Source organism: Columba livia, chromosome W (assembly GCF_036013475.1).
Source record: "Columba livia isolate bColLiv1 breed racing homer chromosome W, bColLiv1.pat.W.v2, whole genome shotgun sequence".
NCBI classification, from domain to species: Eukaryota; Metazoa; Chordata; class Aves; order Columbiformes; family Columbidae; genus Columba; species Columba livia.
In genome coordinates this window covers 13078693-13104330 of record NC_088641.1, presented here as the reverse complement: position 1 = coordinate 13104330, position 25638 = coordinate 13078693, and the positions used below count along the sequence as shown (strand labels likewise).

Genomic DNA, 25638 nt, shown 5'->3' with positions numbered 1-25638 from the left:
TGTCTGTAGTTTAATTTTATTTACAGAATAAATTGCAAAAGCACATCACATTTAGTGCAAATGCAACTAATGATATAAAATTTAAATACTGCTTTGTAAACTTTCCATACCTTTGTAAAATAAACACATCCAATTAAATTATTAAACAGCTACTTGCCTGTGTTCAACAATTACAAGAAATGGCAAATAAGGAGTTAAACTCCTTATATTTTGTACAAATTTTCATCTTATTTGCCTTGCTAGCCTTAACATATAGGCACTTCTCTACATATTCAAATTAACAGAATAACTCTGTAATAAGGCATGCACATCATTAGAAAAAGGCAAATAAAAAGGGAAGAGTTATGAAACATGAAATCTGCATGCATGTTCAATCAGGTGTCATGTATGATTTCATCTTTATAGAGAAAATGAACAGATAAAGTATTTTTTTCAACACTGTGCAGATCACATTTAATCATTCACCAAATCTTCATTAAGTTGCTCTCTTGTATTTATTTTCAGGCACCTGCCATACTATATCAAATAAGACTTTCAGTTTTATTTTGAATATATATATATATATATGATTTTTTTTTTCTTGAGATACACAGGTCAGTGAAACACCCAGCAGTTTCTGAAGAGTTTTCAACTTCAGGACATGGATAAAAGACCTCAAAGTCAGTACCAGCCTGCCAGAGTCCTCTCTTAATGAGCATCTCCAGAATCAAAAGCAGGCAAATATCTGACATTTAAATTCTCACAGCAACCAGAGGAAACTTTCCAATAAGAACTACACATTCTTATAGCTCTGATGGGCTTTTGATGAAGACATGCAACTCATATTTCACATGAACCTCATAGCATGGCTTTATTAAGATGATGAAAACATATGCAGGATCTGAAAATAACATACTCATTCTATGCTGGGAATGTTGTCCTATGTAGTCCAAATTATTTCAATAAATATTATAGTGTACCTTCTCTCAGATTCAGGAAAGCCCCAGATATCATGCAAGAAAGCAGTCCATGGACTTCTAGCTTTCAGGCATTCTCTTGCCCTCTCATACAGAATATGCCTAGAAATTTTTGGATCATGTTTAATAACAAAAATTCTGTAGCACATATTACATAACTAAAAAATACAACAGAAATATAAAGATATCTAGAAAAAAATAAAAGCTTTTCACGCTCTTACTCCTTCAGAGACAAAGAACTTCATAAGAATAAGACAACAGAAAAGGCTAAGTCAAAAGGATATTGACAGCCCTCAATTATTAACTGATATTTTATGTAACAAGATGATTCATTATAGAAACATTCAGCAATTAAATATGATTATACAAAGCAAAACAAAACCTGCCAAAACATCACCTAGTATTTACTAAACTTCCTCCCCCCCCACCCCCCAAATACCACGTAAATTTTTGTGCATATAAAGCACATACAGTATGCTATGTGTGCATTTGTCTTTTGTGCTTTTTAGATGCATAAAATCTGCACAAGTACCTTAGGAATGTTGATAGTGAAATTCTGCAAGTTGTTTAAAATTAAAGCAGTAACCCATGTTGGTGATTCAAAGTTGTACAAGTTCTTCCTCTTGAGCAGGCAAATAAAATAGCCATATATATGTTATCAATACATCTAATTATAATTACACACTGATTCTGCAAGAAAATTTATGAGAGAGATAATGTTAAATATTCAGCCTCATAGTGTCGCAAAACTTCTTTACTTCACTATACAAAGCCTAAAACTTTGGCCATAAGAAGACTGTAGATCCTTCGTTCCAGCATGGAGTGCTCTATGCATGGTCACTTCAGTGTGGAATGCTCACCCAGTCTTGTTCTGATCACTGCAAGTAATCAAAGACAAAATACAGTACTGAAAATTTTGAACACTAATAGGAAAATAAGAAATTGTTAAACCCCTTAAATAGTATCAGCACTGCTATTATCATGTTTGATCTATTGGCTTATGACAGTCATGTTTTAAATGGTTCACTTATACTAGTTCTCTAACAATACAATTAAAATTGTGAATCATTACAGGGCTACCTGTTACAGAAGGATCAAATTACTAAGACTTTTGGAGTCTGGCATAATAAATTGAACCTAAATATAGAGGTAGCCTATGTCATGCATAGAAAAGTGTTAAAAACTCATTTTCAGATCATGCTCTAATAATCAAGCTACCAAATTCTACTTTGTATCTGGAATTTAGTGGTTTGACACTACAGTTATACGTAATGAAGTATATGGCAAGAGTCTACACAAAGAAAAATTAAGCAAAGCCTTACTTAGCACAAAGGCTTACATCTGACAGATTCAGACATCCCCAAAAGTGATTGAGAAATTATTTTCTAATGTCACATCATCATTTAAACCTTAAAATAATTTTAGATTAGCCCAATGATCTATATCATTAAAATACATCCATTAACTTCAGAAAGCACCTGTAAACCCTTTTTCTTTCATAGGCTCATCAGAAAGACTAAAAATTTAAGTCACAGTCTTTTAAATACTCCAGTAATTGACATTGGTTTGTCAGAAAAGTTCCATTAATAAAAATCCTAGATCTAAACTATTCTGTCAATATAAAAGAATACTTTGACCTTCATAATAGTCTATCAGATATGCAAGTATAACTAGAATTTAAGATATCAAAATCTCATGAGGCTTTAAAGAAACTTCAGTATGTTTTCTTTTTCAGAACACATGTAAAATGCCTGTGATAGCTGAGAAAAAAAAACAAACAAACACATCCTTTTATACTTCTACATAAATTAAACATGCATGCAAAACCTTGGAAGACAAACTAGTAAAAGTCTACAAAAATTAATGCTTGATAACCTGTGCAGCCCTTATTTATCATGCTAATAATAAATATGAATTACACAAATGTTTAAAAAAGTATATTGCATACATATATTAAAACTAAGCACTGAATTGATGTTAATTATAATACATTTCTAGATCACATATTTCTGTTTGGCCTTAAATATTTACAACAGTGAATCAAGAATAAAAAAAACGAATGCACACCTGTTAATACTAGAATAAAATAGGCTGTCCTGCCGTTTTCTCTTGCACATATGATGTAAACCGCTTTAAGAATTTTGGATATTCTCGTCTTGCCACTGCCCGTAACACTGATGCTGGTGCCCATCCTCCTGGGTTCACTAGAAGTAGACAGGAAGCCAGATACTGAAATACAGCAAATCTGATAAAAGCTAGAAAAGAAAATTTAAGTTTGTATTCCTGAAACTGAAGTAACAGGAAAGAACAATCAGCAGAATTTATGCCCTTACAGCTTTTATTGCAGCACTTTCTACTCTTAATACTCCAATTCAGTCTAGCTCTATGACATCACTATTTAGAAAACATTAAACATGATGTATTGTCTTTGGGAAATGACCAAATCAAAGATGATATTCTTTAAGAAGTCAATCTTTTCAATAACTGCTGCATTTGCCTACAGATTTGCTACATAGCCAATGTCTTACAAATTATTTTTAAAGCACTTTAAAAAAAAAATTGAACTGATTCTAAAATATGCTTAAATTCACAGGTCAAGTACTTTGCTGAAAAAGCTGCCACTTCCCATATAATCACAGTTCAGAATTTGTCAATGAAAATGTATTTTTAAATAACTGTGAAAATTCTAAACAGGAAACAAAGCACCTTACCCCAGAGTTTAACTTCATATAGTATTATTTCTACAGGATTTAATACAAGTTGCATCACTCCTACATGGCAAAGATTTACTGAACCCATTTTTCAGATTTTGCTTCTTTAGTAAACTGTGTAATAGGTGGACAAAAATAATAAGCAGGTGAGATATTAAAAGTGTTTTGTAGCTGCAGTAGAGGGGCTAATAGGTATGTGGTTCCGATACTATAATACACTGCAAAATACTGGGTACAGTAACAATACATTTTGGCTTTGCTAACTTTGCAGTCAATACCAAAGATTTTATCAGTTAAAAAAGTTAAAAATATGTAGACTATATTATACAGCATGCCCACCCCCCTCCGCCCCAAGGTTCTGTACTTAGGACTGAACTACACATTACTTTCATTTATTCCTCCCAGAATACCACACAATGAAAGATACCATTCACTGATTGATGTAGCACATTAATTCGAGTCTTTTTGACCATGAAGACCACAAGTGTGATCCTATATATATGTAACAAAAAACTGCATCACCCTTCTCCGCCCCTCCTCCCCCCCCCATATTCAGCTCCCCAGAATCAGCATATATCACAAATGTCTAACTGAAAAATTTTAGACTTACCATTAGCTACATATGTAATCTTGCATAGGATATTGTCCCTGCTTATTTCCTTGTTCCCCTCTGGTGGGCTTACTAACGTCTGACAAATCATAGCGATATTTATTTTGGCACGGATGCAGCGATTGTTCAGCTGCCAAAAAAAACAAAACAAAACAAAAAAAAACACAAAACACACAAACAATACACACAATCCAAACAACAACAACAAAAAAAACCCCACAAACAACAACAAAAACAAAGAACAAAACCCCAAAACATTTGTAAGCTTCAAACAAAGTTTATTTCAGCATACTTGACCGATAACGTTTTAATTTAGTATAAAGGTATAAAGTCTAAGACACTCCAAAAATTGTGTTTCAGGGAGTTCGCATTCTAGCACTACATGAATCCAACATGAATGTGAATGAAATGAAATGTACATAGTGAATAGGGAAAGGGTTAAGCTGAAATGCCTTAATCTCAGGTTTCTGTTTGCTTAATACAGTGAATTACTGTGACAAGTAAGGAAACATCTAAAGGATAATGCATCAGCATTTACAAATATCAGTTAATATCTTTTTCTTGTAAGCAGGCAATGGTATAGCAATCAGCACAGAATCAAGGCAGAACTATGTAAACTGAAGGTTTAACAGATTCCATATCTACAGTTATATAAGCCTATTCCCATGTCTGACAATACTGAAGAGTTATTGACTTGATTCCATACGAAGTAACCTCAATTCTTTAAAATATTTTCACATCTCCAAAAATTTTGCTTCAATTTTTCTGCAACACCTTAGATCTGCCAACTGTTGAGATAAAGTAAGAAAGCTTTTGGCTCAGAATGCCTTCATCAGGTCATTGTATCATCTGATTTAAACAAACTGTATTTTTGCATACCTCTCCCCTTCCACTAGTATTGCAAGACCATCACTACACAATAGAAAAATGGTATCTTAAAAGCAGAACTTGATAGAATGAAATTAACGCTTACAGGAGCATCATCATGTTCCACAGAGAAATTGCACACAATCCATGTTTCAGGATCATTTTCACTGAATGCTGGTATCTTTCTGATGGCAGACAAATACAGCACATCCCTTTGAGAAGCTGGCCACACCCTCTGCAGAGAAACACCTCAATATAAGTTTTTCTGGTTTTGCAAATTAAGTACTTACTATTCTTAGATAAAGAAAAAAGGCAAAACAGGTCAGTCGTTAAGTAAAAAAGTTTCTTTAATATAGTAATTTCATGCAATTTTCAAAAGTGAAACAGAACATAGGTGTTGTACAGATGTGTATTGGGTAATATGGCTACACTTCATTTTAAAAAAAAAAGGCAAAAGTTTAAGGCCTTCAAAATGTAGGAAGCCAAGCTACAATGACTTTTTCAGTAGATAACCAGGAAGAGACACTTCCCCTTCTGTTCTCTCAACGTCAGGTTTACATTTTAGTTAATACTTGTTAACTACAAACTGAACTAGTGGTTAGGTATAAACGGATGCATCTACAGTTATTTATGTCTCCATAAATATGGAGAGAGAAAAAGAGAGCAAGAAATATTTATAACAAATATCATTTCAAGAAGCTACTACTTTAGTGAGACAGATATGGTAAACTGGTATTATCTAAAAGTTTCAGAAGCAAAGTGTCTGAAAAAATAAAGTAAAACCATACAGAAGCCATTTTCCTGACACTCAATAGGGGAAAAAGGTCTAGCTTTTACCACAACACTACAGTTCACACAACTACCTTATTCAAAATTCAGAGTCTGCTGTAATAGCGGTTTTAAGGTAACCACATTACTAGTAAAATTGTTTTAAAAAAAATGTTTTAATATTTGAGTATACTAATACTTGGAAACATGCAAGATTAAAGATGAATTTGTACACTTTATTCCAAATTTTTTTGAAACTGTTAGGTTACAGTTATTGGGTTATAAGTCAAATGAACATTTTAGTAAAGCTACATCATAACTGGCTGAGGTGAAAAACAATAATGAAGTTAAAAGAACAAATGTTGTACCAGCAATTATACCACCTCAACAATAGCTTGCATTATTGCAACAAAGCATATGATACAGTGGTATGGGTTTCTTCCTTGTAGTCACTGTCAATTTATTGCTTCAGTTTGCTTTAGTGATTTAGTGCCTTTAGTGATATACTTAAGAGATTAAAGAAAGTCCTCATTTGTTATTACAAGCTCTATCAGACACATACACAACCAATTATGCTATCAAGTCAAATTTGAAAAATTGACAAACTTGCACTTTAATAGAGAACTTGTTCTGAACTGTTGTTTTGAATAGTATTTTAAGTTGTTAATATGTTAAGTATTTCAGAATAGATTAGAACACATATGCCCTAGACCAGGGGTGTCAAACTCATTTTCACCGAGTAGTTACATTTATACAGGCCTAAAATTACGTTCAGCCCTTTGAAGGCAACCATGAAGCTGATGTGGCCCCTGGTGAAAATGAGTTTAACACCCCTGCCCTAGACTGTCTCACTAAGGTGTGTATACAGGTGAAATGGTATTACCTTATGCATCTGGTAAATGATGATTGCATTATCAGCTAAATTTTCCACAACATGGAAATTTTCAATTGTTGCTAAAAAAGGGGAAAAAAAAAACAACAACCAACATATCAGTAAACAAGCACAGATATTAGGTCAATGTTATAAACAATATGCTTGATGATAAAAATGCAAAACTTAAGAAGCGATTCCTTACTTTCCCAGTCATTACGAACATCGACATTCCAGAAGTAGTGGCAAACTTCATGCCCTGTTACCCCTTTAACAGCATGCGTTGCTTTCAAAGGATCTAAAACTATTCCATTCTCTTCCACCTCTCTTCTGTACACCTATGGTTAAATATGAAGAAAGAAATGCAGAACAGAAATTGTCAAAACTGTTATTGTTTGAATTGTTTAAAGTTTCATCAGCTTTGATAAAAACTTACCTAGAAGACTAACACATGAATAATTGGCCATGTCAGTGTTCTCTGGTAACTACCAATGCAGACATTCTTACATGGCACTTCACATTAAAATACCAAAGGAAACTGCAAAGACAAAGCTATTGCAAGAGCTGCATAAGATTTTGCATTAATAAATATATTAGAAGCTGCATCTCTTGTGGATTTCAGTCCTAACTCAAACAATGCCATTCTCAGAGAGAAGTTTTAACAGCATAACTTACTGAGTGATAGTATTCAAAGAGAATAAAAATATCTGTCTTCACAGCATATCATATTATACAAATTAAGCAAAAACCAAATGCTTACCTTCATTTCACCTTCTTCTACCACTAGTTGCCAATTGGCATCTCCTCCTACATCTTGCAAGGAATATGTCATATGGTTTTGTACCATCTCTTCCACCTTTAAAGGAAAAAAAAATGCACATTTTTAAATCATTCCTTCCATCTTCTTGGGCAGAGGACTGTACAGTAGTGGAAGCCACGACTCAATACTTCAAATCCTGTGCAGGAACTGAACTCAAACAACAGAGCCTTCTATCACAGGTTAAGAACAAACAGATGCTTCTGGCCTTCAGAAACAAAAGTAAAAATCTTGAATCAACTTCATTCTTTATGGGTACTTCCCTATCCTTCCTTTTCACCTCTAAACTGTCAAGACTCACTATTTTACCCAAGACAGTTTTATTTCAGCATGTAGGAAATGACTAAAGATATCTCCAAACAGAATTACAATGCATTGTAAGACTTGAAAGCCAATATTTACTGAAGAGCATTTAAAAAGTTGAACAAAGGGGAGGGGAGAAGAGACAGACAAGCTCTAAAAAAGCAAATTCCTATCAAAAGTCACATTGAAACCGCAGCAAAGGAAAGACTCATGAGCAGAGCATGCCTGTTATGCTTCATTGGCATCTTTGCACAGTTGCCACCTAGAAAAACAAAAGATAAATGCTTACACTCAAAAAAAAAATACGATGATGCAAAGACTCCACCAACATAAAATACTAATTTAAAAATTACTTAGCTAGACAGTTGCGTGCTTTTCTTAAAGGCCACATATTTGATACATTTATATCAAGCTATGTGAATATCTATTGTTTTTTTGTTCCAAATAATGCGCATGAAAATGAGTGATGGGACAGAAAATTGATTTTTATTTTAAATCTACAGTCTTATTTCTTTTGTGTCCATCCCCCCCATTTCCAAATCCCACTCTCCCTCAAAAACAGAGAAAAAAAATAAAGTATCCATTGTTGTGTAATGTTTAAATTTGCTAGAAACAATTTAATAACTTTTTCCACCTAAAAGGTAGGCAACTACTAAAACTCATCACAGCAAGTAAGTCCATGTAATTGACACTGAATTACTAGAAATACCTTTTCTAAAAAGGAAAAGCACTGCAAGCAAAGGTTAGTCAACTGACCAACATACAGATTAGTTCAAGAAGTGTATAATCACAAGATTAATAGCCTGAACCTATAAGTGATTTTTCGATAACATACAAAAATATTTTATATGCACACTAGGCCTCATAACCTATAAAACATAACTGAGCAACTAGTACAAGTATAAAGCAAAATTAAATAATACTTAATGACCTTTTTCTGATATGATATAGAATTGAAAGTTGTTATTTACTTCTAATTTAAAGCAGTAATTTTGTTTCTACAATGTACTCTTTGGGTAATACACTTAAGACCAGAAAGAAAAAAGTAATTGAATCAAGTAAAAATCCTCAAAGTACAACATAAAAATAATCCTTTCAATATAAATTCTACTTTATCTTATTTTAACTATAGAATTCTCTACAGAAAAAAAAAAAAAAAAAAAAAAAAAATCAGTCCAGTTTTGGGGGTTTTCTTGGATTTTTTTTCTTTTTGTTTTAGTTATAACAAACTATGAATACCCACAAAATTTGTGTTTCTGCTTTTAGAAAGGTCATTTTTCCTGCCACTTACTAACAGGTTTCCTACAAAATATTATTCTAATTATTTTTTCCAGTGACACAATGACAGTACAATCCAAGCCAGGAAAGAATCTGGGATATTTAAATATTCAATTTACTAGCTCTATGTCACACTTCTTTCAGAAAGGAATCCTTGTCATCCTCCCAACCTTTACCTGCAACACCTTCAGGTCCCTATCTCTCTTCTCAGCTAGCTCCTAATCTATCAAGGACAAAGCTGGCATTTATATATTGTGTGATGTTCACAACCCCCTGCCTCTCCTGGGTCACTCTACTACCTGGCTACCAGGGCAGTCAGGCATAATTTGGGGAAAACAATTCTCATTGTGCAAGTGTGGTGAGACAGGGCAACTAAGGTACCTGTTGCATCCCCCCTACCCCTCCGTGTTCCGTAGCTCTGCTGAGAACAATTCCCCATTGCGTAAGTGCACTTTAGTTGGGAAAACTGAGGCACAAGTACAGTGAATCAAGACATGAAGGTACACCCTCCATACTCTTGGAACTCCTGCCATATGGAAATAGACCCCCTTTCTACCTGAAAAAGGTAGCATCCATCAGTCACTTTTGACAGTTTGGTACACCTGCTACCTGGGACTCAGCCCGAGCGAAATGGTACCACAACTATTTGATCTGGAAAGTTCTGGACATTGCCAGAATATTACCTCATCCTAAGAGTGGCTACAGTGGAAAAATACTGACTAAAGTCAAGGATCACACAACTCTAGAAATAGCAATCCTGAAGTGAGGCCCTTTGAGCTCTCCTGGATCACAGCGGGCCATGACTCAGTATCTCCCTCTGAGGTGGAACACCCCCCCGAGATATCTTGCAATGAACTGACACTGCAAAACCATGGGTGAGGAGAGATTTCTCAAGTTTCAACAAATCGCCCATTGAGGAACATCGATACATTCAAGTGAGTAATTCACTTAACTCGAGAGGGAAATTTTATAGGTATATCTCAACATATATTCCACATACATATACACTAGAGCCTATAGCTTTGTGCATGTGATATATTCAAATATCCATGCATTAATGCGTGCGATTATATGTGTGTTTACAGATTTGTACAAGCTTTTAATCATATACCTCTGTGTGTGTCTATAAGTGATTTAACTTTCTCTTCTTGTAAGTACAGTGTGACCCTTAATGTCATTGAATCTGTAATTAAGTTGCTGTTTTAATTATAACAGATCCAATTGAACTGTTTTAAATAATTTTGTTAACCAGCTGCTGACTGAGCATTATTAGATATCATATATTAAACTTGTGATCTACCTTAATAAACCCTAAATTGTTGCTAGATCAAAGCTGTGTAACATTCAATTCTGTGAGTTTGTTTTTTATTTTGCTGCTTTTTGCTTTATGCTAAATGCAGAGGGAGGAGGGGAATAGCAAAGAAAGAAGAGAATAAGGCATCCACAAGACGGCAATCTAAACAGTTTAAGACCTTTGGAACTGTTCAGCATTTAGCCCTCTGACTTCCCCATAAAACCTGAAAGGCATATTTAGTTTGTTTCTCTCCCAATGAAGTTTAATTCCTGCTAATACAACATCTTTCAGACAGCTTCCCCTTAGGTTTGAGGAAGGCAAGGTACTATCATTGCAGCTTTCAGAGGAGAGTGAATGCTGTTTTTCACTAACAAGCAATCACTTCTACGTGATCCTTGTGCATACTACCTGTCCAAACTGCCATCTACCTGTTGGTTGCTGTCTGCTAGCCTGCACTGATTTCAGGTACCACATTAGGCACAGAGTCAAGATTCACACTTTCCCACTTGGGAGGTGACACTATTATCTCTGGGTTCCTGGCAGACTACAGGAATGGTCTGCAAAGATAGAATCTAGAATCATTTCGGTTGTAAGACATCTTTAGGATCATTGAGTCCAACTATAACCTAACTCAAGCACTGAACCATGCCCTTAAGAACTTCATCTAAATGCCTTTTAAACACCTCCAGGGATGGTGACTCCACCACTTCCTTGGGCAGCCTGTTCCAATGCCTGACAACCCTTTCTGTGAAGAATTTTTTCCTAATATCCAATCTAAACCTCCCCTGGCGCAACATGAGGCCATTTCCTCTTGTCCTATCACTTGCTACTTGGGAAAAGAGACCAACACCCTTCACGCTACAACCTCCTTTCAGGTAGTTGTAGAGAGCGATAAGGTCTCCCCTCAGCCTCCTTTTCTCCAGGCTAAACAGCCCCAGCTCCCTCAACTGCTTCTCATAAGACTTGTACTCCAGGCCCCTCACCAGCTTCATTGCCCTCCTCTGTACTCTCTCTAGTACCTCAATGTCCTTCTTATGATGAGGGGCCCAAAACTGAACACAGTATTCAAGGTGCAGCATCACTAGTGCTGAGTACAGGGGCACAATCACATCCCTAGTCCTGCTGGCCACGCTATTCCTGATACAAGCCAGAATGCTGTTGGCCTTTTTGGTCACCTGGGCACACTGCTGGCTCATATTCAGCCAGCTGCCATTAACACCCCCAGATCCTTTTCCTCCAGGCAGCTTTCCAGCCACTCTTTCGAGCCTGTAGTGCTGCCTGGGGTTGTTGTGACCCAAGCACTTGCAACCTCTATCCCATGCAGCCTTGGCCTGAACATTAAGTCAGCAGTTCTTCACTTAAAAGGCCCTTGGAACAGCTCAATCTATTTTAAAATCTGATAGTCCTTTAAAAGATGAGAAAGTGATCTGCAAAATATCTGAAATGTTTTAAGCCCATGACCTCCCACTCACCTGGCAGAGACAAATCAATGCCTTTCTGAAGGCACACTGAACTAGCTCCCATCAGAATACACATTGACACTTCTCAGTCTTAAAAACCAAGTTGCAAGTTTCTACTTGACCTTTTACTAATACCAAAATTCCCTTGGTATGAATGAAGTCTAGAAATAAGTGCCATTTATTCAGAATCAAGATATTAGCTTGCATTTCCAAAAGCCAAATCCTTAGCCTGAGGACAGAGGCCAATTTCCTATTAATAAGGTCCACAGTAGGTTGTCACCAAAAGGTGTGCTGCTTTTCTCTTTGTGCTCTCAGTTGTCTTTCACCTGCTTGTTCACTAGCAATGAAGCTCCAGAGGACTTACTGATCTGGCAAAAGTTTGTTCTAGGGAAAACATGGGGGAGAGGGCAGAGGGGAGTATGTTTCTTCTAAGTTAGCAAGATCATCTTTTTGGCAGTGAGTCAGTTAACTTGAAACCACATCCTAAGACACTAGGTAGTAGCTTCTACATAGTATAATCTCTGCAGCTGCTGAAAAGAGCAACACCTTGACCCCATAATCCATTCAGTTTGACCCAATCTTTAATGTCAATTTGCATTATTGGGGACCTGGTAAACCTCAGATTTGTTTTTAAATAGATTTTTCAGCCACACTAGTGCTCTGATACTCAAGTTTACCATGTGGATCCACAAATGTTATCACAAGCATAAGAGATGAAAATGAGAAGGTTTGCATATTTTAGTGACTATGAGTTTCACTTACATTGAACTGGCCATGTGTCAGGGATTGGCTCAAGGAGCGTGGACATGAGTCCACCGAGCAACTGTACGAGCAGAGCCCATTTTAGTTGACATAAGTAGGCCTTAGATAGCTTGAATATTAGGCCATGGGGAAGGGGGAAATGGAAAAGTACTGACTAAGGCAGGGTCTGCATATTCTTGAAGAGATAAGGGTCAGAGGAATGCGGAATGTGCATAGTTAACTAAACCCAAGTAGGTGGAGTAAGTAAATGTAACCTTTTTAGTGCTAAGCCTATTAGATAGAGACAAGTATGCATAATGATGGTATTTGGTATAAATACGTGCTATCCCGGGCAATAAAGTTGAATCATGCTTTATCACTCACATTGAGTCGGTCTGCATGTTTTCCTCAGCTGCATACTCGCAGCCATGTACCCATAGCCTGATAGATAACCAATTCTATCTTTGAAATCAAACTTGCTTTCTATTACTTGATTTCCCCCTCCTCCCAAACAAAACCAAACTTGAATTACTAATGTGACTACTGGAGTACCAGTAGATGAGCCTATTGTGCAATATGACCTGCATACTTTTTCCCTTTGCGATAAGTTCAAATTCCAGAAATTAACTGACTGCAATAGGTCAAGGCAAGCGTTGGAATTTCAGTCCAATAAGCAAGTCCTTAAGTGTTAGGGTTCTGCTCACAAAGCTTGTGGCAAGGTCTGCAGGTAGTATGATTCCAGGCTCTGTTTATCAAAAGAAAATCCATTCATTCTATTTGAAAAAGCAGGCTGTTTGCAGCGTTAGCTAATTTAAAAACCAAACAAACAAAACCCAAAACAAAAGATCCCAGAAGGAAGTCCCATATTCACAATCATACATGGCTTACAGCAGAAGGAAACTAATGTCATGAATGCTATGTCTGAACAATTTTTAGCTTGGGTTAAACCATAACAGGATGTCAAACATTTTGTGAAGGATAACTGAATATATTGGAACTCTTCAGTAAACATTCTCATACCCAAAATCTCATTTGTTAACAACATATTTTATGACCTTTCAGTAATAAAACTTGTTATAGAGGTAAAAAATTATAATAGAGAAACTTAATATTTAGCATCTTAACATTATTACAAGCAACAAACAAATTTTAAAGACAAAATTAAACCTTCGATTTAAAAGCAAGAAAAACCTATTTGATTTGAAGACCATCTCCAGCCCACACAATACAGTCGTTATGTTATTAATTTTATTATAATCATAAATGTAAAATTTTCAAGTTGTAGGCATTTTTATTAAAGCTACTGAAACCAATCCAACAGTTTCACAAGATTTGGGCCTCTGCACAAGTGATATGCATGCAAGCAGAATGTAAAAATTCCAACCATTTACTACAGAAATAAAGAATAGGAATAGAGAACTTTTTTTGTCTCAACATACTAGTTTAAAGCAAGGAGTGATTTATGTAACAAAAAAACCCAAACAAACAGGTTCTAGAGAAGAGGATGAAATACAGCAAAGATATGCAACCCCCACTCTACACATTAATACAGTACCTGGGTGCTGAATTTGTGAACATCAGAGGCTAGATCAATTGAAGACATGGAGGAAGAGCAACTATGGGGCTACCAGAGACAAAGAAAAAACCAAGTAATCAGAACAAGGGCACAACAGAGTATTCAGTACCAACTTGCAAGCTCAAGATAATGAAGAAAGGGAAAACAAAAGCACCGTAAGCAGCAAGCACAGCAGCGAATGCCAATTTCATGCACCTATTATGCATTATGCTCTCAGTGTAGCCCTAAGAAGAGCATAGTGGTTCCAGTAACATTAAAAAAAGGTCAACTGATCCTAATGCAAGAGATTTAAAAAAAAAAAAAAAATATTAATGAAATTAATTTTGTGAAGGTATCTTAAAAGCAGAGGTTAGTAAGTTGGGATTTTTTTTCTTTAATATAATCTCTAACTGAGAAGCTTAATACAAGTCAAGAGTATTCTAAATAGATATTGAAATCAGCATTTTTTGAGCCAAGACAGAAAACAGTTCCAATTCCAGCTACTTCAATTGAAAATGAGTAAACCATTGAAAGTTATACTAGAAACACTTAAAATAATAAAAAAAAATACCAATCTTACCTACACATATAAAATATTATCTAGAAATATAAGTCAGAGGAGATAATGAGAAATATCTTACCTTTTGGACAAATCTATGAATCCCCACAGCAGAATATGCATTTCCAGAAGGTAAGGATGTTGTCCAGTGTAATCTGACCTTTTCATTTTGGAACTGCAACAAAATAGGTCTAATTGTTGGTAGTCAGCTGCAACTGAGTCAACTATGAAACAGTGAGGCATCCTCAATCTATATAGTGGCTACAACAACTAATGCTGTCCATGACAGACATGAAGTTGTCATCCTCCTGGACTTCTCAGGAAGTGAATGGGCCTGGAGACTGAATTACCCATTCATCTATATTTCAAGGAGTATTTCCAACATAGATAAACTCTTTTGGGTACTATATGTCCACTAGAAAGTCTTATAATTCTTAACCAAGTCATCATATTCACTATTTTCATAAGGCTAAAACCTTTAAGACAAAGGAGGCACCACTTTCTTGTTCCCTCTCATTTTATATACTACTATGTTCTCATATTCTATTTCATCACATGCATCTTATCTCTTTTTGATCCTTGTCACTGAAGTGTATTCAAGAAACAAGTTAGAGAAATTGCCAGAGCCTACACAATTTTTTAACCAAATCAAACACCAACAGAACCATGTCTTTCCTATTTCACATACCACTACAGTCAAAAGAAACTTCAGAGCAGTAATTAGGTTTTGAAAAATAGCTGCAGTATTTGATATTCTTATTTGCACAGGGCATCAGTTACATATAAAGATAAGTTTTATACAGGACTAATAAACTTATTTAGGAATTAGAAAACAAAAACATTAGCTTAACACTTACACTATGCTTTTCTATGCAAGCTGTGAAGTCACTTTCTCAAAGTTAGTGTTAAGCAATGATATTTAATATTTATAAATATTAAGTAGTGAATTCCACTTATAAGTGTAACTATAAAATATCTAGAGTTTTGGGGGATGTACTCCAGGACTGAGTAAGTCACAGAAGTCTTCCATGAAGTACTCATCATGAACACATTTTTCAAGTATCAATACCTGTTCTTGCATTTTATCCTGTCTATCGAGAGCAGCTTCAACAGCATCAAAGAATTCTTCTTCATTAATCAGACTATTAGGACCCTCCTAGAGCATAAGAAACAAAACTAGTTCAAAATTTTGGAGACATGAGAGCTCCACTTAAGTTCACTATTAGAAATAGATATTTATATATTATGCATATAACTGAAAGAAGGACATTTCTTCCATAGACCTCAGATATTTTCACCAATATTCTTAGATTACAATTCATCTGAAAACCTTTAACTACAATTTAGGGATAGTTCTATAAACAAGCAAAAAACCAGGAAACTGAAGTAACAGTGTCAGTATGCTTCGACATCAGATTTAGGTTTTAATTAACACATATCTTCTCTTAAAAATGTTTACAGTGTGCCAGTAAAGTAAACATATTAACATAATTGTGTAGCTAGACTCCTTCCAAGTATTTCTGTGCCTTTCAGATATGTGCTCAAAGCACAAGAAGACAAAATCCTGGGGATCACTATTGAAAATTCTTGGAAAGAAGAGTTCAACAATAAACAGCAGGTAGAACTGAGTCAACTATTAAAAACTTGTGTCCACAAAGTAAAATGGTAATTTAAGAAAACAAGGTTTACTGTTTTTATTGTATTGTAAAACAAACTGGTTCGGCAAATTTCAAAAACCTACTTTATAACAGGGATATCTAGGAGAAGCAGCTTGGCTCGTAACCAGGTAGACAAAATCCAACTTCCTATCCATCTTTAGGAGAACCTAAGCTCAAGTATCTTTTAAATATCCCAACATATTAGTACTATTTCTCAGGCTATGATTGTAAGTAGAAACCTGCTTGATTAACATAAATGAAAGGGTCAAGTTTTAAAAAATCCTGCAAACTGCATTACATTATTCTTCAGAAGGCTGTTTAAGAGCCTTAGAATTTGACTAAATAACCAAAATGAGGAAGAAGCTCCTAAAACATGCAATTTAACAGATGAAGCAGAACCTAAAATCATTGAATTTATCAACACATTTCAAGTGGCAGTAGCGAGTTAAAAATCAGTTCAAGTTAAACTTCAGATTCTAGGACTGCCTCTGCAAGTCAGGGTTTGCATTACATATCTATACAGCTGACTCTAAAAAGTAAGGGTACAAAACTTGCACGAACAGTATCAAATGTACAAGAAAAATAATTTAAAAGTCAGCAGAAATATCTGTAAGCAAAATGCTTTAGACAAAAGTAGTATAAGGAAACTTGAGTTGAAGACAGACTTCTATTCTAAAAAAAAAATTAAGGATTTAGATTCTTCATTAAGTTTCCAAGGCAGAAAAAGAAAAGTGGCATGAACATGCATAGCCAGTCCTTGATTTATGCACACACACACACTCTCCTTTGAGAAACAAACCAATCTTTAAAAGCCTTGGTATTTTTAAACATTACAAAAGCAGAATTTGTACCTCGTAGTCTGGCCCTCCAAAGTGAGACTTTTTCTTCAGTTCTGTCACAGCACTTTTGTATGCTTCTTCAATTCTTCTCCTTTTCTCCATCTCCTGTAAAATTACATGATTATTTGATGCAGCAAGAATGAATTGGCTAATAATAGTCAGCATGCCAATACATTGAATGACCAGTATAAGGGTTTTTCCCAAGTAACAATTGCAAAGCTGCCAATTTTCCAATTTTATTTGAATGCATGCATTATATGTGCCCATATACATGCATATATAATGCAAAGCTTGGGGAGCTAGCTACCTTGAGCATACCTTCTTTAAGTCTTTAAGAAACTAGATCAGCAAGCAAAATCTGCTATCCAGTTTAAGCATAGCTATTAATGGTTTGTTGAAGGTCGGACTTGTTATCTGACAGTTTATATAAACTTGATACAGATGCTTGGACAGTGATAACAAAGGGTAGAAAGCTAGCTTGTTGAATGGGGTGAGATACTAGTGAATCACAGCATATAAGCTTGTATCTATAATTAGTTGGCATAGGATCCACGTGAATAATTTAATGAATTCCATGCAGAGACTAACAACTCAATATCATTCTCCTATAATAGGTGTGTGACTGTACTAGATCCACTAATGATATCTATGTCATTGTATATTTTGAATAAAGTAGTAGTAATGCTGGAATCAGATTAAGTCCAATATTTCTTCTGCAAATTCTACATAATTATGGATATTCACGGAGAAAAATCTATAAACACTTCTGAAATTCTTGCAGAATTCAGCTTTAAGATAAGATGTTGCTCTGTTCCCTTTTGGCAACTGGATACCACAAAAATACTTCTTGCAGATATGAGTATAATTATTCAGCAACCCAACTTGAACTTTAATGATTCCGTGGAAAAGACTGAAAGGCCAAGTTTACCAACTGGGAATTTGGTGGCAATTTTCACTCTGGAACACATACTTTCCAGTTTCTAAAGAAAGGTTTGAAAAATAAAACAACAGTTTTGATGCAAAACAAAGTAGTATAGTTTTCCACTGGAAAAATCTTAGAAAAAAAGCAGCACTTAGATGAAGACAGAATTGCCTTTATCTGTGAATGTAGGCTTTTCCCTTCCTGAAACTATCACAAATATGCAATAACTGCTAACTTGTTTCACAACATGTTGCAAGTTTACCTATTTTGAAAGTAACTGGAGAGTCCTGAAGATGCATAAAGCACGACTTGAGTGTAAGTCATTGAAAGAAAGCATAAAAGTTTTACCAGAACACTTGAAATAAAAATAATAATAATAATAAAAAAACAAATCCCCACGCTGTCTGTACTTCAATCTGCAAATTAGTGATAATTCACATGTCAAAAGACAACTCTCCAAATCTGCCAGGTTGGCAACAACATTAAACAAGGCAGAAACTGGGAAATTGTTTGATTGCACAGCAGAAAAATTACTGGTGTATTAAAACTCTGTAAAATTTAATGAGACATTTAAGTTACAATTGTGAAAGGTGAACAAAATAAATTACCCAAACATGTTAATCTTAAATTTAAAAATTAACATTCAGAAGATAAGTTTCCACATTAATACCAATTATTAAGACCAAAGGAAACAAGAACAGAACAATGTTGCTGTAGTCAAGACAACAAGAAAAGCATCATCACAAGGATTTTGTTACAAATAAAACAATGGACCAAATACTAGGGATTAAATCCTTTCCCTGTTTATCCATTTTCTTTTAAAAAGTCTACTTTAAAAATACATTCAAGAGGCTCATACTGAAAAATACACTGCACTGGAAAAAATAAAAAGTCAAGCTCAAGGTCTTAAGAGCAAAGAATTAAAGATCAAAAGCAAACCTGTAACTACAATTACCTTTAGATAACATCACATGCTTTTGTATTAATTTTATTCTGGCCATCTGACTGTTTTGGTAACAGAAAGGAAACTAAATATAGAATACTAAAATTACAATCAGTAAGTGCACTATTTTATGATTTCTTGCTTTCAAAGGTTTAAAAATAAAGTTTCCAGCCTTCAGAAAGTAACTTAAAAACCTTTCATTTATTTAAAAAACAGGGTTTCTAGAAAAAGATACTTCACAACACTGTACTCAGCTCAAGTTAAATTGGAGTCAGCTCTGGATTCAACAAGTTCTGATGAACTTAAGCTTTTTAATATTAGAAATATTTTAGGACAGCTATAACTTCGAAATATATTTGCTTCAAGTTCAGCAGACATAAATCTCTCTCACATCTTTAGGCTAAACTGGCCCTCTACAAGATGAAGGCTGTATAGTTTTGTGAAGTAGCAGAACTCTCACTAATCTCATTTGCGTTTCTCTGTCAAGTAAAATGTGGTTCTGAAGCTAGTGGAGTGAGGAGGCTGGAGAGGGAAGGAGAGCAAGCTGGATTACAATGGTACTTAACACTACTTGTAAAACACTCATTGCTTTTAGACACTTTTAGCCAGACAGAGATCCTGTTCTTCCTGTGACAAACCTGCACAGCACGGAGCCTGTGGAGTGAATCTGCTGATATACAAAAGACAAGCTTGATGCTGCACCTTTCAGTTCTTCTAGCTGGTCTTTTACAGGCACTGGATGTAATAAACAATTCTAAGAGTTAGAGATGTTTGTTCATTAACACTTCTTAAAAGGAAACGCTCAGGGGTTATTGTGCAACATGGGAAGCCCCTGCCCTTTGTTATGCAATTGCCTTAAATGTTCGATCCTCTAAAGGTGGGAGGGGGGCAGGGGTAGGTGAGAAGATAGGAGATTAACTGCCTGACAACAGAGGACACATTCGCAGAAAGAACGAGTGACGTGGCACTCTGAGCAACGAACCCGGGACCCTATAAAACGGCCGGAAGAAGTTTTTCCCGCGCGCGCTATTGGAGAAACCAATCTCATGGTCGCCCAGCGCTGTTTTTGCTTATTGCGTTGAAATCCATCGGGAATAAATTTGTGTTATTCAAGTTAATTTCGAGTCAAAATTTATTACACTGAACAGACTTATAAGAGCCTTAAAACCCTCCCAGCTAGAACATACACACACAGCTGCCCAGTTTCATATAATTTTCTCCTCTAATCTCTCAGAGAAGATATTCTGAACTTTACCATCCCCCAATATTTACTTACTTTTCAGAGCAGCGTAAGCATCTATCAAAAAACCCAAGAACACACAGATCATCATTATTCTCCTCCTACATCTATTTATCAGAAGACAGAGCAAGGTGGGTTTTTTGCTCAGGCCTATAGTTATAGAAGAGACTTTTACAGAGCCATGTTTAGCCACTAAAACAACAAGGTTAAAAAAAAAAAAAAAAAAAAGCCCCACTGAAGTAGAATAAATAGTGCTAGCAAAGATCTGAATATAGTCGACCGCTGTCTTTAAATTCTTGTGCAGGGTGTAGGTTATCAAGGTGTTGGTTGTGGGGGGGCTGCAGGACTGGCCTCTGGGGGAGGAGGTTGGGGGCTACCGCATGTCAGACACAGCTGGTTCCAGCCAGCTCCAAAACAGACCCACCACAAGACACAGCTGAGATCATCCATCACATGTGTGGCACCTCCGTGAAAATGTATTTAAAAGCAAAAAAAAAAAAACAACTAAAGAAACCCACAACAACAACAAACAACACCCCAGGGAGAGAGGAAGTAGAGCAAAAAGCAAGAAACAGAGGGAATGCCAAAGCCAAAAGAGGATGAGATGCTCTAGGGCAGGAGAACATATCCACACTGCAGCAGATTTTTCCCAGACAATTGAAGCCCTGGAAAGGACCTGCACTAGAGCAGGGGAAAAGTGTGAGGGGGGGAGTGTTTTGGACTGACCTCCAACTCCTCATTCCCCACCCCCCACACTCTGCACTGCTTGAGGCTAGCAAGCAGGGGGTAGAGGGGCCTGCAGTGAGTCAAGTTGAGACTGGGAAATGGGGGAAGAAAGCTGTTTTAGTGTGTGTATTTTTGTTTCCTGCTAACTGTACCCATTTTAATCAGCAACAAACTGAATTTCCCCAAGTCTGTTCTGCCATGACAAGAACTTGTAAGCAATCTCCCTGTCTTTCTCATCCTATTTTTTCCCCTAGTCCTGCTGGATGGGGATTGCAAGTGAGCAGCTTGGCGGGCATTTGCCTGTTAGCCAAGGATAACCCACCACGATTCTCTATTATTTAATTCAATCAATATCTCCTCTTCTAAAAGGCTAGCAATTAGAGGAATCCAAATAAAAAAGATTATCTAATATTAGAATTACAGTACTTCACCGTGAGTGTGCTGTAAACCCCAGAATATTTCACTGACAAGTGTGACAAAGTTGCAGGTCTACCAAAGCAAAGAAACTTAAAAACTCAAAGTTTTTAGAAGCTTTTGCTGTTTTAATTTCTGGGAAACCAAATCCAAATATGCTTGTGACCCCCTTCAAAATGTATTTACTTAATAGTAGCCTTCTAATACCTCCAAGGAGGTCATAAAGAAACTGAGCCAGGCTCTTCATAGCAGTCTATAGCAGGAAAATGAAAAACAATAGGCAGATACTGGAATAAGAGCTATTCCAACTGGATATAATGAAGAACTTTTTCATCATAACAACAGTTGAGCAGCAAAACAGGCTGCCCAGAAAGGCTGTGCAGTCTCCAGCCTTGGAAACTTGAAACCGGACTTGATAAAGCCTTGAGCAACCCAGTCTGATCTCAAACTGTACTTCCTTTAAGCAGGTTGGACTAGAGACCTCTTGAGGTCTCTTCCAACCTGAATTACCCTATGATCCTATGAACAAGCTTCAAGTCTTCGGTCTGCTATAATTCCTCCAACTACCTAGATGAATCAATAATAAATTGTTGTCAGAAATCACAATACAGTTGGATAAGACCAGGCCTTTGACATATGGACAAAAAAAAGCCAGGAGATGGGGCAAGGATTTAAACATGGATGTATTTTGTCTAAATTACTTAATTCTTTGAATTGCATACCACTAACACATCTGGAGTAAGATTTGAAGTATGATATACACCATATGGAAACATGTTAAAACCAAAACAACAATGGCTAAAGGACTGTACAGGACACCAGCCTGTGATGACAGGATTCTTGAAATAAAAGCCTGAAGTACAACCTAGCCATGCTTCTAGCACATCTTATCTGAAGAGAGAGGACACTGCTCCTTTCGAGTTGCTAGTGGTTGAATAGGCTTACCATGAACTATCATTGCCATAAGAATAACAGATATTATAATATCCCACACCCCCCTAAAAAAATTAACCAATTGCTATAAAACATGACTTAAATTAATCTCTTCAATCTCCTAAAGGTAAATTAAATAATTGTATCTTAGACCTTTAAAGTTAGAACTGGTTGTTCTTCTCAGTACTGTCACCATCTCTTATCACAGTTTAAACATTTCAAAGACTTGCAAGCATGGATAATTAGGTCTCTTTTAGAGGGCTGCAAGCAATACACTTATTGCTGTAGAATACTATCAGGTTCTTTACAGATATATAAAAAATATAGGAATATTATCTGAACAATGGCTGGGAAAAGAAAGAATATGATGAATAATGTTACCGTATCACCAACAGTCAGGATGAGGTTTTAACATTTTATAGGAGTAATAAATAATGAAAGCACCTAAAAAATAATAAATGCTGTACATAAAAATAAAAGCAATACTTGGAATAAAAAAGTTAAAACCAACTAATTTCAAATTTAATTTTCAAGCTAAAAACCCAATTTTTTCAACAAAAGTAAAATTATCTTACCTTATCTAGTCTTTTTTGCCAGCTTTCTTCACGTTTTACCACAAGTTCAATACAATGAGAGAGCGTAGCAAGGATTCCAGCAGTAGTTGCCTTGAAAGTTATAGCTTCTCCTTTGAAGTCTATGCCATTAATTCCTTTTGGTGTCACATGTGGAAACACTAAAAACAAACATGAATCATTCACTGATAGCTGCCTTTAACTCAAACAAGCATTTTACATGTATGCTCTATATTACATCTGTTTGAAGAAAACAGACTGGCTAGAAAGTTAATTTAAAAATAAAAATCAGAAGTGCTAATAATTTTCAGCTATCCACAGGACAAGAAAAAATATTCAAAAGGAGGAATGCATCCCTTTAGCTTCATCTTGCTATACTGTATTTCAAATCTTTGTTATGCTGTATTCCTCTCTAAATCATGTGGGTGGAGTGGGAATACTTTGTAACAATAGCACTTTGACAGCTTGAAGTGGTGCCTAATTAAAACAGAGCAACCTTAAAATGTATCCAATACAGCACTAAGAAAAGAACAATTTCAAAATGCAATCAAACCCCAAAGGTAACATTGACAGGTTGCTTTAAGAAGGTAACTATAGATTTAAAACCCTCAACATAAAAAGGTATGATATAAAAGACCAAATGTGTTGAATTATCCAAGTACTCTGGGATTTTGCAGTTCCAACAACTGCTTAATTCTGTCAACCAGGCCATCTGTTGCTAAGGCTATTTAAACAAGTCATTTAAAATGTTTGACAAAATGTACCTATTCTATACTGAACCTGTATGTAAGTTGACAGAATAACAAATCAAACACTACACATTAATGTCAGAAAATATTAGAAAGCAGAAGTAACACCCAGCAAGTTAAAGTAACTCTTGCCATGCTAATGACTTATCACCCAGCTGGATATTGTTTTCTTTTTCCTGTCTGTCAGTTTGTCAATGTGCCACTGTTATGCTTTAAAGAGTACAAATAAATATTTGTGTAAGTTTATCCAATATCTGTCTGCCAGAGTGTCATGGTTTCACCTCAATCCCCCCCCCACCTCCCAGCTAGCAACTAGAACCAGGTGCTGCTGGTTTACCCCTCCCCCGCCCCAGTGGGATGGGATGGAGAATCAGAAAACAAAAAGCAAAATTTGTGAACTGGGATAAGAACATTTTAACGGAACAGCAAAAAGGAAAACAAATAAACAATAATAATAATAATGAAAGAATATACAAAGCTAACGATACACAATGCAATCTTTCACCACACAGCAACACCAATGTGCAGCCCATTTTTGGAGTAGTGATCATTCCCCAGCCCTCAGTTTTAAGTTGAGCATGACCTTATATGGTATCGAATTTCCCTTTGGCTAGTTCTGGGTCAGCTGTCCTTGGTTGTGTCCTTCTCTCAGCTTCCTGTAGAAATTAACCATATCTTGGCCTACCCAGCACAAAGAGTAAAGCAGAGCTTTCAAGCAGCTCAATCCTTGTAGGGAAGGGAAATGCAATTGCTGCTCTCTAATGGTAGAGAACAATATCTACACTTAAGGAACAGAAAGCAAGCGTCACATGGTCTTAAGCAATGGTTTAAGTCTGCAGAGTTTTTACATGCCCTCCTTTCAGAAGGAATCAAACTTTTTCAAACAGATGTTTACACACCACACACTACTTCAAATACCTCAATAATCATACATACTATGGCAAGAACACAGCTTATTTTTTTTTGTTTTATATTAATCAAGAATACTCCCTAAAAGGTAAAGATGATGGGAGCAAAAGAAAGAAAGATAGATTGATCTGTTTCAGAAGCAATAATGAGCTCTCCCCCTAACAGCTGCAGGGGGAACACAGAAGAGGCTAAGACTGAAAGTGGTATAATCTGGCAAGGAGGCAATGCAGTGAATTCACTTTATAATGAAATCTACACAACAAGAGCTTCACCAATAACACACTTCACTAACGAAAAAAATGGAGTTTATACTAACAATATGTCCTGCTGGTGTAGACCATATTACCATCACAGCTACGCTCATTATATAATAGATGTGATATTTCTCTGAAGTATATGCAACATGCTAGACACGCTAAACCAGTATCAAATAATTTCAGAAATCTATGTCAGATTGTAAGGGAGATGCAGCAACGTAGCCTCATTTCCTGGAAAAAAAAGCCGGCTTTTTTCCCTGGATATCTTTATTTCTCAGGTACAACTCATTAATACTTCCATACGGTTTCAGTCATCATATATATTAAATCATTCTTTAATGACTAGTCTCAAAGTAGCAGTGATACATACAGAGCTTGAGGTTTCAAAGTGTAACAGACTTAACGATATATTTGTTAATCAAACAGGTCTAAATGGATATATTATCAGTAGCTGTGAAACCTGAGCATATAACATGATATAAGTACATGCTGCCATTAAACAATGCAACCTGTATGTAGTCTTTGTAAAAAACTTATATGTGTAAAAGCCTAATTTTGTGTACCCTGCAAAACATTCAGTAAGAGACTGACAGAGATAAGGGCCCAGTTGCATCCTTGTGTGATGAGATAACAGGGGTCTTCAGCACAAAGCGGGAGGAAAACCAGCTCAAGCCGTTGGAGCCTTG

The 25638-nt window shown here is 35.9% G+C and overlaps 1 protein-coding gene across 20 annotated transcripts in view; it reads right to left on the bottom strand.

The window, feature by feature from the left end:
- Window positions 1-824: 824 nt before the first annotated feature.
- The window catches only part of LOC135577122 (ceramide transfer protein-like), a 163660-nt gene continuing 138846 nt past the window's right edge, over window positions 825-25638 (bottom strand). For 6 of the 20 annotated variants that reach the window (XM_065044865.1, XM_065044855.1, XM_065044860.1 and 3 more), the window contains 12 exons: window positions 23041-23198; window positions 17300-17392; window positions 15860-15946; window positions 14873-14965; window positions 14232-14300; window positions 7544-7639; window positions 6989-7121; window positions 6796-6866; window positions 5251-5379; window positions 4278-4407; window positions 3024-3211; window positions 825-1834 (listed from right to left, as the gene is read on the bottom strand). In XM_065044865.1, coding sequence (XP_064900937.1) covers window positions 3033-3211; window positions 4278-4407; window positions 5251-5379; window positions 6796-6866; window positions 6989-7121; window positions 7544-7639; window positions 14232-14300; window positions 14873-14965; window positions 15860-15946; window positions 17300-17392; window positions 23041-23198 — 1238 coding nt within the window. In that variant the 3' untranslated portion in view covers window positions 825-1834; window positions 3024-3032. Of the gene's footprint in view, window positions 1835-3023; window positions 3212-4277; window positions 4408-4534; window positions 5380-6795; window positions 6867-6988; window positions 7122-7543; window positions 7640-14231; window positions 14301-14872; window positions 14966-15859; window positions 15947-17299; window positions 17393-23040; window positions 23199-25638 lie in introns of those variants that run through there. The other 14 variants (XM_065044856.1, XM_065044862.1, XM_065044849.1 and 11 more) reach the window with 6 other exon arrangements.